At 41.5% G+C, this 14,474-nt stretch overlaps 1 protein-coding gene across 14 annotated transcripts in view; it reads left to right on the top strand.

The window, feature by feature from the left end:
• LOC104922681 (dedicator of cytokinesis protein 9) overlaps positions 1–14,474 on the top strand; it is a 74,418-nt gene that overhangs the window by 26,648 nt on the left and 33,296 nt on the right. For 9 of the 14 annotated variants that reach the window (XM_027290940.1, XM_019274196.2, XM_019274194.2 and 6 more), the window contains exons 2-3: positions 7,255–7,371; positions 13,283–13,372. In XM_027290940.1, the coding sequence (XP_027146741.1) occupies positions 7,255–7,371; positions 13,283–13,372 (207 nt within the window). Of the gene's footprint in view, positions 1–4,197; positions 4,473–7,254; positions 7,372–13,282; positions 13,373–14,474 lie in introns of those variants that run through there. The other 5 variants (XM_027290943.1, XM_027290944.1, XM_027290942.1 and 2 more) reach the window with 2 other exon arrangements.

Here is a 14,474-nt window from a genome sequence, read left to right as displayed (position 1 = left end):
TGTGATTTAAGCACCGAGCTGAAAAATGTGAGCATCAGTGTGTTATTCGGGAAGCGTGTACCAGGGCTGCAGCGTAGAAAGGAAGTCTCTCTGAAGTTGGTTATCTCTTATTGCTGCTGATATGTCTGGGAGAGGAAGTCTCCCTTTGTATAATCTCAGAGATCAAAGTCAAACATCTTGTAATGTAGCATTACCCTGTACACAATGTCCAGTGATGGAAGTGGGGTATCATTGTAGTCCGTATGCTTTAGTGCAGCTTAATGGATAGTTCACCAAATTGCATTTTTATTGAACAATAAACTGTTTGCTGCCGTTCCTGCAATGACTGGTTGGTCAGACTGCAAAATGACTTAATGGATTAAACCGTGTGTCAGTGAAACAGTATTTAATCATAAATCAGAGAGTGTGATACCGTAAACAAGCATGTGTTTTACAAAGATGTCAGATAAACTCAAATTGGTCCCAGGATTGTGCTTAGAGGAGGGGGTGGAGTACACTACATTATCTGCAGTGAGCGATCAAACTGGAATTTTGGTTATGATAAACGTCCGGTGAAGGATAGTTTATAGAAAAATCTAATGCAACTCTGGTGTAAGTTTTATTATCTTGCAAATTTGTTTCCTGAAAGCTTGCCACTGACAGGATTTTGAATGATTTCATTTCTACAATGGTGTGTATACAGCAGTTAGTTAGTGAGTGAAAAGCACACAATCACGAAAGACCGGAAACGTATGGTGACTCACTGCTGATTCAAACCCTCATTAGTGAGCTGCTATGCCCTCGGGATGACACTGATTTGTACACTATGGAGCTTGTTTTCACCTGATTTGGAGGATTTGCTTATATCCCTTAAACACACACACACACACACACACACACACACACACACACACACACATATATCAAGGTATGCTTATCTTGAGCTATGCCAGAGGGCAGCTCACACCATAGTCAGCTTTTCTTATGCTGGCAACAGAATGTGTATTGTGATGTGCCAGACAGGAGTGACCTGATGTGTCAACGTTTCCCCTTCTCATAGTGTTTACTGTAGATTTACCTTCAGTGGTTGGGGTGAGGGCGCAAGTTCACATTAGGGTAAGGTGATGGAGGCATCATCAGCAGCAGCACTGTGTAAATACAATAACAGATTTTAAATCATGTTGATGCTACACTGACTCCCACACTGCACCCCGGACATCTGTTTCTGCACTATGTAACTTTGTGCTGTGGTTATGATCAGACGCAAGAAGTACATAACACTTTGCAGCAGTGAGGCACGACTATTTCACTGATTTTGGTTAAAACTGCATCATAGTTTATGGAGAAAATGTTTTCTGTTTTCCCTCGGATGTCCTCCAGATAGTGTTTTTTACAGAGTTTTCTGGTGGACAGTAAAGTAAACTGATGTGAACTGTAGCTGCTGTTAGCTCATGCCGGCTCAGTTTGTTAGCCGGGCTGCCTGGACTGTGAGCTCCGAGCACCGGGGGGAGTGTTTTGGACCACCGGGGAAAAAGGGAGGTTCAGAATCAGAGCTGAGCAAACAGGCAATGTAACCATGTTTGGCAGCCTCTATGGACATAATGGCAGAGGCAGAGAAGTAGATGCAGAGCTAGGCTTCTTGCTGTTGTTAGTAAAGTTGTCAACACACTCGTTTTTGACCATAAGTTATATACCTGTAACACATTAGTAGATTACTAGAAGCAAGAGTTGACAGTTCCTATTTAGTTACATGTTGTATCTTGTTAGCAAGCAAGCCACCTGCGGCCTGACTGTTACGATGGCATGCAAAGCTGGCAACTCCTCAGACTGAGGACAGGATTTGTTAGCTGCTGCACGTAGTCCCTGGGCCAAGCTGTTGTAATATTTTAAACCCGCTTTACAGTTGCGTGTAGCTCATAGATAGGTGGAAGGCACAGACTAATTTACGCCCACTGTTTCCATCTTACTCAAGACTCAGAACTAATCTAATGTTAGTTAACCAAGGCTAACATTAAACACATCCCAGACTTTTCTGTTTACAATGTTATCAGGAGGTAGGTGTGCTCTCTACAGCACATAACAGGAAGAAGGAAACCGTGTTGTTACTTTGGTAACGGCCCCAAAAAAATACCATCACACACACGACAGACTGTGAATTAACAGCGTTTTGAGTCTGTGTTTAATATGGTGTGTATCTGGTCTGCAACTGTTGTTCACCAGACAAACAAGCCAACACAGTCAGTTGACAACTAACACTCAGCACCAATAGACCTTTTTCACAGCAGCCATTTTGACATTAGGGTAAACACAGGTGTCACCAATGATACTAATTAAGGTTACCAATGTGGTGCATGTCGGTTCACTGGAAAGACTCTGCAGCTATAAATGGAACAGGACCTTAATTAGTATCATTAGTAACACATATGTTCCACCAGCACCTATATTTTATGTAAATAGGGCAGAGTAATGGTGAGAAAAAGGTCATGGGGGTTATGATAAAGGTCTACCCTGTTACAGTATCAAAAGTAAAAGTAGTAGCTATTAATGGATCCATTTCGAAGTGGCATTTTACTGTTGTACTTGATTGATGCTTTATCTATAATAATGTATTTCAGTATTGTACCATAAAACTTTAGTAGAGTAGAAGTATAAAGTATCATAATATAGAAATACTCTTGCATCACTTGATTTTCCTTATATTTATATAAAAAATAATTGATAACAGAAACGTGACTCCATGTGTGTTGTTTATACTGTATGTTCAAGCCAAAATTGAAAGCTAAGTGTCTAAATAATTCATATAGCCTGAGGCTACAGTTTTTTTTTATAACAACTTAACCATGGTAGGTGGACTTTGGGAAGAGGTGGGGGTGTTTAGTTTTTTTAGGTTGAGCATGGACGAACCGGCTGACGTCTTGGACTGAGGCTGGACTGCAGTTGATACTGAAACAAGCAAATACTTTCATTTATCTTTTAATCTGCGAAAAATAGTGAAAACACGGCCATCACAATTTCACAGCACTCAAGGAGACATCTTCAAATGCCTTGTTTTGCCCCACCAACAGGCTAAAACTCACAACTCAGTCTATTATTGCATTAAAACACAACTAAAATGATTAAGTGATTATCCAAATAGTTGCTGGTCATTTTCATGTTGATTCACTGATGATACAGTCATCATCCATTTGATTATTTGATATGTAATTCTGCATAAATTAGTGTTACTGTGATATGTTTCCATGAGGAAAATATACTTGTTATTGGTCTTGATATATTGAATATATATAACACCTTGTGTGGGGCCTATAGGGGCATGGGACAGTAGGAGGGGAGCAGCTGAAGAGCTGACCTGGCCCCTCCCCCTCGATTTGAGCTCAGACTCAGGCGTGAAAAGATAACATCCTCCCCTGCTGTGGCCCACTGAGGAATCTGTAGGTCGGGCCCTGCTCCTAGGTGGGTTGAGTGGGTCTACGTCGCGTTGGAATGCCCCTCAAGCAGTTGCATCAACAAGTCACGAGATGGAAGCGGGGTCTAATCTGGAGTCTGTGATTACTAACAGTTTCTATCAGAGCTGCACCCATGAAGCAATAAAAAGTAGAGTGACTAACACTGGTCTGTCACAGTTTGTGATGACTAATTTGATATACCGTCCTGCCGACGGAGAAACAGTTGAACGAGCTGCTCTTCAGTCTACGTGGGGCAAGATTTGTCCACATTCTTCCTGAAGCTACAATCTGATGAGCTCACTCTGGAAGTTTATCTGTGTCGTGTTTACATAGAAAAATCACTGCTAAATCTCCGCAGCTGATTTGTTAGCCGGTGCCCTCAGACTGTGTATGTATGTATTCAGGTCGAGTGGTTTCTTTGGTCGTTGCGACACACGCATGCGATCGAAGCTCCCCCATTGTTGTCTCAATCTCTCCTAGTTTGTTCCTCTTGATGAAATTTAAGCCAGCTCTTATTTCAGCTGTCGCACACAAGGTGTGGACAAGTCCCTGACCAGACTGTAATGCTTGAGGAATGTCTGTCTTTTGTTTGCCTTTGTCAACCCTGTGTCACTATGCAGGTGAATAGTGTGGGGTCAGATCAGATAGCTTTATGTTTGTGTGTGTGTGTATCTGTGTGTGTGTGTGAGGGTGTTTAACTCCCCCAGGCAGCACAGCTGAGCGTAGGAGGGGCCACCTCCTCAGCCTGGGTGTGAGTCCACTGCCTTCAGACAGGCAGAACAGTCTGAGAAGGGAGGGTGTAAGCAGCACCAGTCTATGAGCAGAAACACAAACTTCCCAAACATTTTCCCAGCTCCGGGATTTTTCTTTATCGGATATGCTGGCTGTCCACTTCTTTTTGGGATCTAGCTCGGAGATATTTCACTGTTGACAATGCAAGGAAGGGCTAGTAAAGCTTCGAAGAAGGAGTTGGTCATTGAGAGTCCACAGCAGTATAAGAGCTTGGCTGCAGCTGAGGCTGAGGTAGACACGGTGCCACAGGTGGTGGTAAGTCATTCAAGTACTTGCATATTAAGATATATGACACTTTTTTTGGTTTAACTTTCTGTTATGTTCTCAAAGCTTTACAAACATCTTACAGTGCACAGCGGTGTAAAGTTTAACCACTCTCATAAAGTCCCTGAAGCAGGTGTCATGTGAGCGTGGTTCACTCTTGTCATCTCCTTCATTATAGCTCACATTTAAAAAAAAAAAAAATTGCAACGTTAGCAGCACAAGCACAGAGTGTGTGTTGAACTTTACCGGCACTTAACTACCTGGAAGGGAAGCAGCACACACACATTTCCTCTCAAAGATGACCTTGGCTTGTAAAACATTTTATTTGGCTCAAAAGTCAACCACGATAGCAGCGATCGTTTTCCATGAAGTTGGATCTGAACGGTCGGTAGCAAAAAGATTGAATATATCAGTTAGTAGAGAGGCACTACACAGCACCATTGTTTAGTGCTCTGAGACGGAGCAGTGATGGGAGGAGTGGGTGCTGCAGCTAAACAGCTGCTAGATCACTGTGGAGAGGGAGTGGAAGGGATGGCTTCATAGGTTTTATGCTCTTTCCAGGGATGACTGGGTGTTCGTTGACTTAATTAGACGGATGTATTCAAAATTACAATTACACATATAAAAGAACTAGAGCTAGAGATGCAATATTTTCAGTCTTCAAGTCTCAAGTGTTTAATATGACAATAAAACAATAAAGTTGGGACTAGGGCCGTCGACTATGGTCAGCACTGCGGTTTGAGGAAATGACAGAGCTCTTGCTTATTATGTGTATTCATTTTCTTACTCAGTGCTGAGTGTACTGTGTGGTTGACCACCTCCAGCCACTGACAAAGCAATGTGGAAGAGCCCAGAGGGGTTCGGAGGAAAACAATAGTCAGCAACAACAAGAGTGGGGTTAGGAATCCATCACTGGTGGGAAGAGGGCACCGTCCCTACGATGGGGTCAGATCATTTAGCGGCTAAATTTAAATATCAGACTCACTTTTAATCCCTGGTGTTCTGAGTGCAGCTGATTCAGCTTCTCCAGGTATGTGGGACAGTGAAAAAGGGTTTTTGGACTCTCTCCCGTCCTAAGGCTCTTTTCACTTCATACTCCAATCTCCTTTCACTTGCAGAACGTGTTTGTTAATTCCTTCATATTATTAACTTCCGTGTTATTGTCAATGGGTTGTTGTTTTTTTCTCCTTGGACTTTGCAGCTGCAAGTCTTAAGGTGTCATTGTCTGGTACAGGATGTCTAGTCTTTGTGTAAAGATTTTAGATATTTGAGGTCGCTTCAAGTGAGACACGGACACGTATACACACAGACACATCTTATCTCTCAGACTTCTTTAATTCCTTCCTGTCCTACCTGTCCTGTTTCCAGAAATCTCTGCATCAATCTCTCTGTTCGTTTTCTCTCTTGTGGCAGAGACAAAAAAAACAATTTGTTGGAGTGTGACTCAATTTAATTGCTATTCAGATAAAGCATCTATGTAACTGACACAATACAACTCAGTCGACTGATAATGTCACAACCTGCTTGAGCTGGCAGACATGGTGGCACCGTCTCCGGGTCTGCTATCCCCCCCCTTGTCCTTGTAACCGATTTAAGGTCCTGCCCCCTCTGTCCTCACTGTGAGCTGTTCTCTGTTATTAACAAGGTTGCTAGCAACATGTATTTAAGCAGGTCAATATCCATGACTCTCCCTCTGAGATCATGCTAGCATTATCAGTCCCAGATGTGGAGGCAACATGTGAGCCGTCGCTCAGCCCTGAGGTCTGCCGATGCATCGTCTTTGCTGTCTCCTCTCCGGTCCCATCAGCTACAAGTGTTGACAGCTTACTCTCCATCTAATGGCTACTGTATCTTTGTAGTGCATAAGCTCTCTCCAGCCACTGGAGTTTAGTGGGTCAGTACCTTAACATTATATGCATAAATCCATAATCGCCTTTTGTCACATCCGCTCTTGAGAATCAGCTTGGATGGATGGTTTGTTTGTGGATAGTATAGCGGAGCGTAAATGTTTCCTTGACAGACGTGTCATGCGTGTTTGGCGAGGGATAAGCTCGTCACGATTTTCCCACTGCTGAGGCGGATGTATTTTCTGTGGGCAGATGGAGCCGTGATAGACTTATCTCAGTGTATCGAACGGATGGCATGTGTTGGTAAAGCCAAATGTGACAGCACAGCTGGATCAATCTAACTCAACGTTAGAAGCCTTTCTGTGCACAACACCATCTCTGCTCCTGTGCACAGTTATATGCTTCATTTGATAGATTTGGCTGCACTAAGAATGTCCTATCAATGTTTTTATTTGGTTCTTAGCTGACTGTACAGTATTTAACATCCATAGACAGTGTGCTTTCCACCGTTAATACACGTGTTGTTGCTGCGCTGCCATCACTTAAACTCTCCTTCTTCTTTGCTTTCATATGTATGTAGTTTTTGTTGTTTGTTTGTCATTATAATTATATACTATAATTATTATCTTGAAATAAATGTGTACGGTACGCCAGGTCCAATTTCACTCTCGATTTTACCTGATGAAGGTCTCAGGAGTGAACCTTTTGTTCGTGACACAAAAACACAGCCAGCCGTGAACCACTTGACATCATTGACTCACCTGTTTCTCCATCCTCTTTTCCTGTCACCTCTCGACTCCATCAGGCTAATAAAGGCATAAAAAAAATATTAAAATAACATTTTAATCTTGAAATTATGTCTTCACATGAATGTCACCCTTAGTTATTGGGAGTTACGGTAACAGCGTGCTTTGTCTGTTCTCCAGGTGAAACCGAAGGTGATTGAGCCACTGGACTATGAAAATGTGCTGGTGCAGAGGAAAACACAGATCCTCAGCGATGTCCTCAGAGACATGCTGCAGTTCCCCCTGGAGGACTTTGAGGTGAGTTTCACACCTGCATGCTTTGCTGGTCGCACTTTACAAACTGGTGTAGTACTTTCGTAATGGAGAAAGTGTTTGACTAAGGAAGTGATGTAAAGTAGTGTTGGTATGTAGCTTAGGCAGTGGTAGTAACACTGCCAGAGTTAGGGCTTTAATTTCCTGTGCTGTGGAAACTTCAGGGCACTTTGGGTGAAAAATATCTACTAAATAATGTGTGTTAATGGTAGACTGAGAAATGTCACAGCTTATACTCACACTATAGGTCCATAAATGCATAAGTGCTCCATACCCACACAAGGTCAAACCATTTATTGTTATCTGTCCAACATCATTATTTATCCGCCCACTTGCGGCTTTTCTTTGTTGTATTTGTTTGGCTTTTACAGTCTTTTCCTCTGGCATGGCCAGTGCTGTGAGTACTGGGTGGGGTCACTCTTTTTTTTGTTTACATCCTTCCATGCTGTAGCAAGAGAGAGGTCAGGGGCCATCTGTTTAATTGGCTCATTCTGTCTCCAATGTTGTGACAGAGCGGAGCGTTATCTGCAGCCATATTGTACAGGACGTACGCTCCCTCACACTTTTCCATTGATGAGGACGGAAAATCTAAAATGGAAATCTGCCCCAGCACTGGTACTTCAGGAAATGAGACTTCTTTAAAAGATGTGTCCTTACCAACAGCAGCAATGAGGTGTACAGCGTATCCTCAAATTTGACCCTGCCACTCACGGTCCCACGGCCCAACGGAAAGTTTATAGAGCCTGGGCTTTTATTGTTGTAGCTCTCCTTTCAGTGAGAGAATTCTTTGTCCCGCTACCCGTGATGACTTTAACATCTTTTGTCTGAATGCCTACACTGCAGGATAAGACAGTGGAAACTATATACTGTTACAGATACTGTGTATAGTATAACGTATAAAACTATTTGTTGTTTCATACGAGTGTAAAACAGTTCTTGAAAATGCGTCCTCTTTCCCACCTGCCACCTAAGACTGTAAATTGAGGGCTATAATTGATTTTCCTTCTAAGACACTGAAGACAAAATCTTCCATCAGAGCTCCAGCGGGAGTAACATTCCCTTTTCTTTTCAGGAAGTCCGAAAGAAAATATGATGGTGTTAGTCGAAAGAGTGAAAGAAAATTTGAGGAGCGGCTTTTCTTTTTCTTTCAAAATAAAATGTCGTACCAATAAATTGATATGTTCGTGTCGGCAAAGAGCCCTGAATTCTGCGGAGATAAAGCACCGTCCATGAAGCGCAACTTCCCAAACATCTACTCACAACACAAAAAATATTTTAGGGGTTCTGGTTAGCTCAGTTGGTAGAGTGTGCGCCCCCGTGTACGAAGGCTCAGTCCTTGCTGCAGCGGCCCAGGGTTCAATTTCAACTCTTTGCTGCATGTCATCCTCCCTGTACATGTTAGTTTTAAACCAATACCTCTATCATACGCAGGAATTCAGAGTACAACCTTGAGTCAACACATTGTATGTCAATGTTTTTTTGTTTTTTTTGATAGTTGCTAGTTGTTTTCTTTATATGATAGCACTCAAATGCACCAAGCGGATAGGCTTCAAATCCTTTCAAATGCAACACCATGATACAGTATTATTTTATTCTAAAGGACATATGATGAACTTGAATCAAACTTGTGTTTCTAGTGTTTGTGTGAACAGCTAAAACCACCATCTAGCCCAGATCATTAAACCAGTTGCTGGTTAAATGTGTAGTGGGGACATACTGTAAGTATATTTAGGGCAAAGAAACTTTAAATAATTCCCAGTGACTCTCATGTACAAACTGTCAGTAATGAAAATGCTAACTCACTCTCTAGTTTTCGGTTTGGCTCTGTATAAAGGCAGGGTTTGTTACAGTTTACAAAGGCCTGGCAGCTGGGTGCTCAGTGACAGCGGGGCAGCCTTGACTTTGTCTTCTCTTGTATCATGCTCCTCTAGCCTGCTGCTATGAACATAACATACCAGCTTAACACACAAACAGTACGTTGTCAAGGGCTGACAGGTGATTCTTGACTGAGAGGAGAGAGAAAAAAAACGCCACAGCCGCAGTGATTGAACCTAACATCTGTTTCGACCTCCCCAGACTCTTGTTCAAGCAAGGTTTTAATCAGCTCCTGTGTCAAGGCCCTTTCAGTGGAGGAGCTGCAGCCAGTGTTCATATAGACACCACAATATGCATGTAGTATGCAACGCTATTTGTTGATAAATCAAGGCCACAACAGGCAGAAAGAGCTCCTCTGTCTGTGTTTTTAATTTTGTATAGATCCGATTTTTGGCTCTTCCTCTGAAATCAGGTCTCTGCCTTACGTTACCCCCACTGGCACATCAAAAGTCTCACTGATCTTTTGTGAGCCTGTGTTTACACCATCTCCATCTGATTTTGATCTGGACACTGTTGGCACAAGACAGATCTGGGTAGGTCTGTCTGCGTTCTGTTTTTGTTCTCTGGAAAAATTTGTTGAGGATTACCAGGTGGGGGCCCGTCCTTTCCTCTTCTCCTCAATCTGAGGTATACTTTAGGATACTTTAGTAAAGCCCACAGATCATAACACTCAACAGTTTCCAAAAAAATTCTTAATAACACACGATGCATGGCTTTTCAGGATACGGTTGGCAGTGTTATATGCTTTTGTTATTGTCAACAAATCCCATGGATACACCAAAATGATTGACTAATTAGTTAGTTTTGGCTTAGTCTTGTCAAATGAATAAAGGGCTAAATAATTTACAGAAAGATCTGAACACTGTCGTTTTTAGTAAATGTTTCCCAGACTGTAGTGAATAATGTACTTCAGCTGCAGATTTGAGGCAGTTTTTATGGCAGCAAGACAGTTTATGTGTATTGAGTCAACAACAGTATGTCTCCTTTATGTGTTTTTAATGACTTTCGGATAACAAATGGGCACTATGGCACGGAGGACTAAGATATATCTTATCTTATGTCTTTTCATGGGATTTGTTCAGAGCTCCTTGTTTGAGGTTAGGGCTGAGGAAGGAAAACGATTTTCCAAAAAAGATTGTTGATAGAGTCCTGCTGAGTGCAGCTACCCTGTGCTAATTTGGGGATTATTTCACCAGAGAATCCCATAGTTTCCCCCTGGTGACTTGTAGCCCAATTAAACGCTTCCTGTCGCCCACTTCCCGGCTCCCTCTTACCTCCATGCCTGTTTATTTCTGCAGCTTGGATTGCGAAGATTACCATCTCCTCTGCAGGAAACCTGGCTAGCAGAGAGGAAAGGGAGACTTCAGGTTCACAAATACGAGCTCGGTATGGAATTTGTCGTAGTGTATGCGAACTGCGCTCGGTCAAATGTAATGTCATTCAGAGGAGTGAGGAGGCCAAGGAAAAAGTTGCCATCTGGAGTGTCATTTAAGGTTTCAATAAATACATAACTGCAGTGATGATGATTATTTTATAAAATATTGCTTTATTTTTTAATTTCTCCAAATAGCCACTCCCTTGAAACCTTCCTAAAATTGGTTTGTTTGCCTTTTTTGTGCAGTATTTAAGCATGATGTATTTGCAGTGAAATAAGTCATGAAATATGCCCCATACTACATGGCAACTAATATTACTAACTATATACTATTATTTTCCAGATTAATGGATTGATTATTTTGTCTGCAAAGGCAGCAGTCCAGAACCCAGAAGTATTTATTTTCCACAGTATAAACTGACAAAAGCACTGATTTATCATGTGTGTGTTTTTTTTTCTCTTCACAGACTTTGTGGTCAAAATTGTTTAATTTGATTCGGCCCACAGTAAATTGTGAACTTTTGACACGGAACATATTTATGCTCGAAGCACAAATGTGTTGAGAATAGATTTGCAGAAAAAACACAGGGCACACATTCAGAGCTGACGAGCATTTGACTCGAGCACAAAGCCCGAATTCACTCGTTTCCTTTTAACGCCGTCAGCTGAACTGTTATTGCTTAATGGTTGTATTTATATTTCACTCTTGTTCGGAGGGATTATGTGTGATCAAATGCACTTTATTTTTAAATTTGCAGAATTAATCCTTCTGCCAAGACTTGATGGTGATGATGTTGCGGTATTTCACTCAGGGCAAGTTTAATACAGTAGTGCTTCAGCTTTCACACTGGTGCTTGAAAAAACACTGAATCTGACCTTTTGGTTAGATAAGTGTAATGCAGGCATCATGGCGTATTTTTACACTTAATCGCACCATTTCCTTTACAAATTAACCGCATAACTTTTATTGAATGTGCATCAAGATAGGAAATGTGTAATTTGTTAGTGCTTGGATCTATTTTCTGCAACCGTTTCACTATCAGCCTGTTTCTTCCTCTCCAAATCAAGAAGTCGAACATCGGAAGAGAGCTCCAACATTTCTCTTAACAGTCACTATTGTAAAGGAATAAATTATATACTATCATTTAAACGCAACTCAGTATTGGTCCAATATATCAGTCAGTTATATAACTGCTTGAAATTGATGTTTTTGTTCTTGTATCTTGTCAAGGAAAGCTGAAGAGTTATTCTGTACAGCAGAAAGCATAAATGAAAAGAAAACGATATACTATTCTATTATATTCATTTTTCCATGAGGCACAACTCATGATAAAAGTATTCATTTTATATGCTGGACTGTTTTCAGCATAGTTTGAATGAATGAATATGGACATTGTCTTCAATGATGTCACCCAGAGGTTTCTTAAGAGCTGTCAATCTAAATGTGTGATCACAGTCGTGGATCTAAGAGGGGCTGAATGAAGCCTGGTTGCTCATACAAACTGCCTGTAACGACACATATATTAATTATACATAATTTTTAAGTACAGATGTGTGTATTGCGAAACTGCAGCCAACAGCTAGAACGGCTCTCAATCTAAACCAATCCAACTTTACTTATATAGCACAATTTTTATCAAACACAAGGTTTCCAAAGTGCTGCACAACAAGATAAAACACAATAGAAACACAATAAAAACAGCACAAGATTAAAAAAAATATCCATGTATACACATAAAATCAACCCTCTACATGGTGTCAAAAGCCAATGAGAAGAGGTGGGTTTTAAAATGAGACAGAGAGGAGGCCTGTCTAATGTGCAGCGGCAATTCGTTCCAAAGTTTTGGAGCTGCGACGGCAAACACTCGATCCCCTCTGAGCTTAAGCCGAGCTTTAGGCACTGTCAGGAGCAGCTGGTCCAGCTGACCTGAGAGAACGGCTAGGCGTATAGGGGTGCAGCAGCTCAGAGAGGTAAGGTGGGGCAAGGCCATTCAAGGCTTTAAAAGCAAATAGCAAAGAATTTCTAAAAGAATCCTTAAATGGACAGGCAGCCAGTGGAGTGAAGCTAAAATAGGTGAAATGTGCTCATATCTGCTTGTGCCAGTTAAAAGACGTGCAGCAGCATTTTGTGCCAGCTGAAGACGACTAATATGATTTCAGGTTTTGACTTGGAAGCAGAGCTTTGAGTTCTGTTGTGCTCTGAAACTGCTCTTTGGCTACGAAGCACTCAGTGAACTTGTTGGTCATTAATGAAGGGCTTAAACAAAGAGGTGATTAGAGGTGCTGGGATGCTGATTACTCAAAGTTTGTCTGTACAACAATGGCAGAGAGCCAGACTCAGGGTGTGTCTGCTGGTCCTGGAGCTGAACAGTATGGACTAAGCATCCTGCCTCCCTCACATACTGCCCCTTTGAACCCTCAGAAAGTCATCAGTCCTTTCTCAAACATAGAATAATATTTGAAAGAACGCCCCCGGAGCAACTGTGTCCAGCTGAGACCACAAACTGTAACACTGGGTAAAGGTGTCCAGCTTGAGCAATGTCTTCCACACTTTGTTTCAATTTCACTTTTACAGCGTTGTCAGGTTTGTTGTAATTTCCCCCGTTCTGTTTCTCTTGTTGAATAAACGACCGCTTTGTTTTACAGATTTCAACTCTGAGGCGGCAAGGGAGGACACTCTACCCCACAGTGCCTGAAAATGCAGAGAGGGAGGCTCAGAGTCTGTTCGTCCAAGAGGTAAGCAGATTTAAAGGCCCTGAAAACACATTTTCTTAATCAACCTCTTTGGAAAAATTGTGTGTTTATCTAAGACGCAGTTGCTCAAACCCAAAGTTACAACAGATTTCGATATCCTTTTCATTGGCTTCCACATATATGTGGAAAAAAAGTGATGTCAGTCAAATCTGCACAGTAATAAAGCAAGTAGATTAGTATTAACCCCTTAAAGGTCCAGTGTATAAGATTTAGGGAGCTTTATATACTGAATATGGCAAAATGGAATGTAATTGTACATATATTGGGTGTATAATCACCTGAAAGTCAGAATTATTTAGTTTTTGTTACTCTAGAATGAGACTTTTATATCTGTAGATATGAAATTAAGTCTAAAGACTGTTTATTTAATTACAAAACATGAAAAAGTCTGGCACAAAAGGTTAGGAAGTGGTTATGGAAGGTATATCACACGCACGTAAACAACACAAACAATTCGCGGTGACACTAATGTGACTCATTTCCTAATTTGGGACCTAATATTAGCAGCAATGTACACAGCACATCAGGAAGCAGCCTGTTGCGTGGATGCTATCTGGACTCATTACAGATCATTACTGGAAGCAGCTGAAATATTTATACTGTATTTATTCAGTTATATCTTTTTTATTCCAGGGGACATAGGAATGATAAAGAGCAATTAATTTCTACAGTCCACAAGTATTTCAGACTTCTGGTTATTTTCTGTCAGCGTTGGTTCGGTGCTGTCTGTCTGCTGCTATCTAATGGTTCAGCATACGACAGAACAAGTTTAAACACTCCTAAAAAGTTTTGTTTTGTTTAGTAATTTAATTGCTGTGGAAATGAGAAACTACTTGTTATGTATTATTTCTAGTTGGTGCTGAAAAATGATGAATTATGGCTACACAGCAGGTTACCATCCGGCCTGTGCACACTGCTCTTGCTGTCTTTTTAATCTGTAGACCAACTGGCTGCCAACAGTTCAAAGGTCAGGTCAGGTCTAAGGTCAGTTTTTAAGGAGCCTTGTCTGAAGACATAAAGAAACTAAGACTCCCGGTCAAGTGTGACGTCACCAGGACAGCTGTGCGGGTCAACCCAACGGGTA

Source organism: Larimichthys crocea, chromosome XVIII (assembly GCF_000972845.2).
Source record: "Larimichthys crocea isolate SSNF chromosome XVIII, L_crocea_2.0, whole genome shotgun sequence".
Classification (NCBI taxonomy): domain Eukaryota; kingdom Metazoa; phylum Chordata; class Actinopteri; family Sciaenidae; genus Larimichthys; species Larimichthys crocea.
This window is presented reverse-complemented; position numbering and strand designations above follow the sequence as displayed.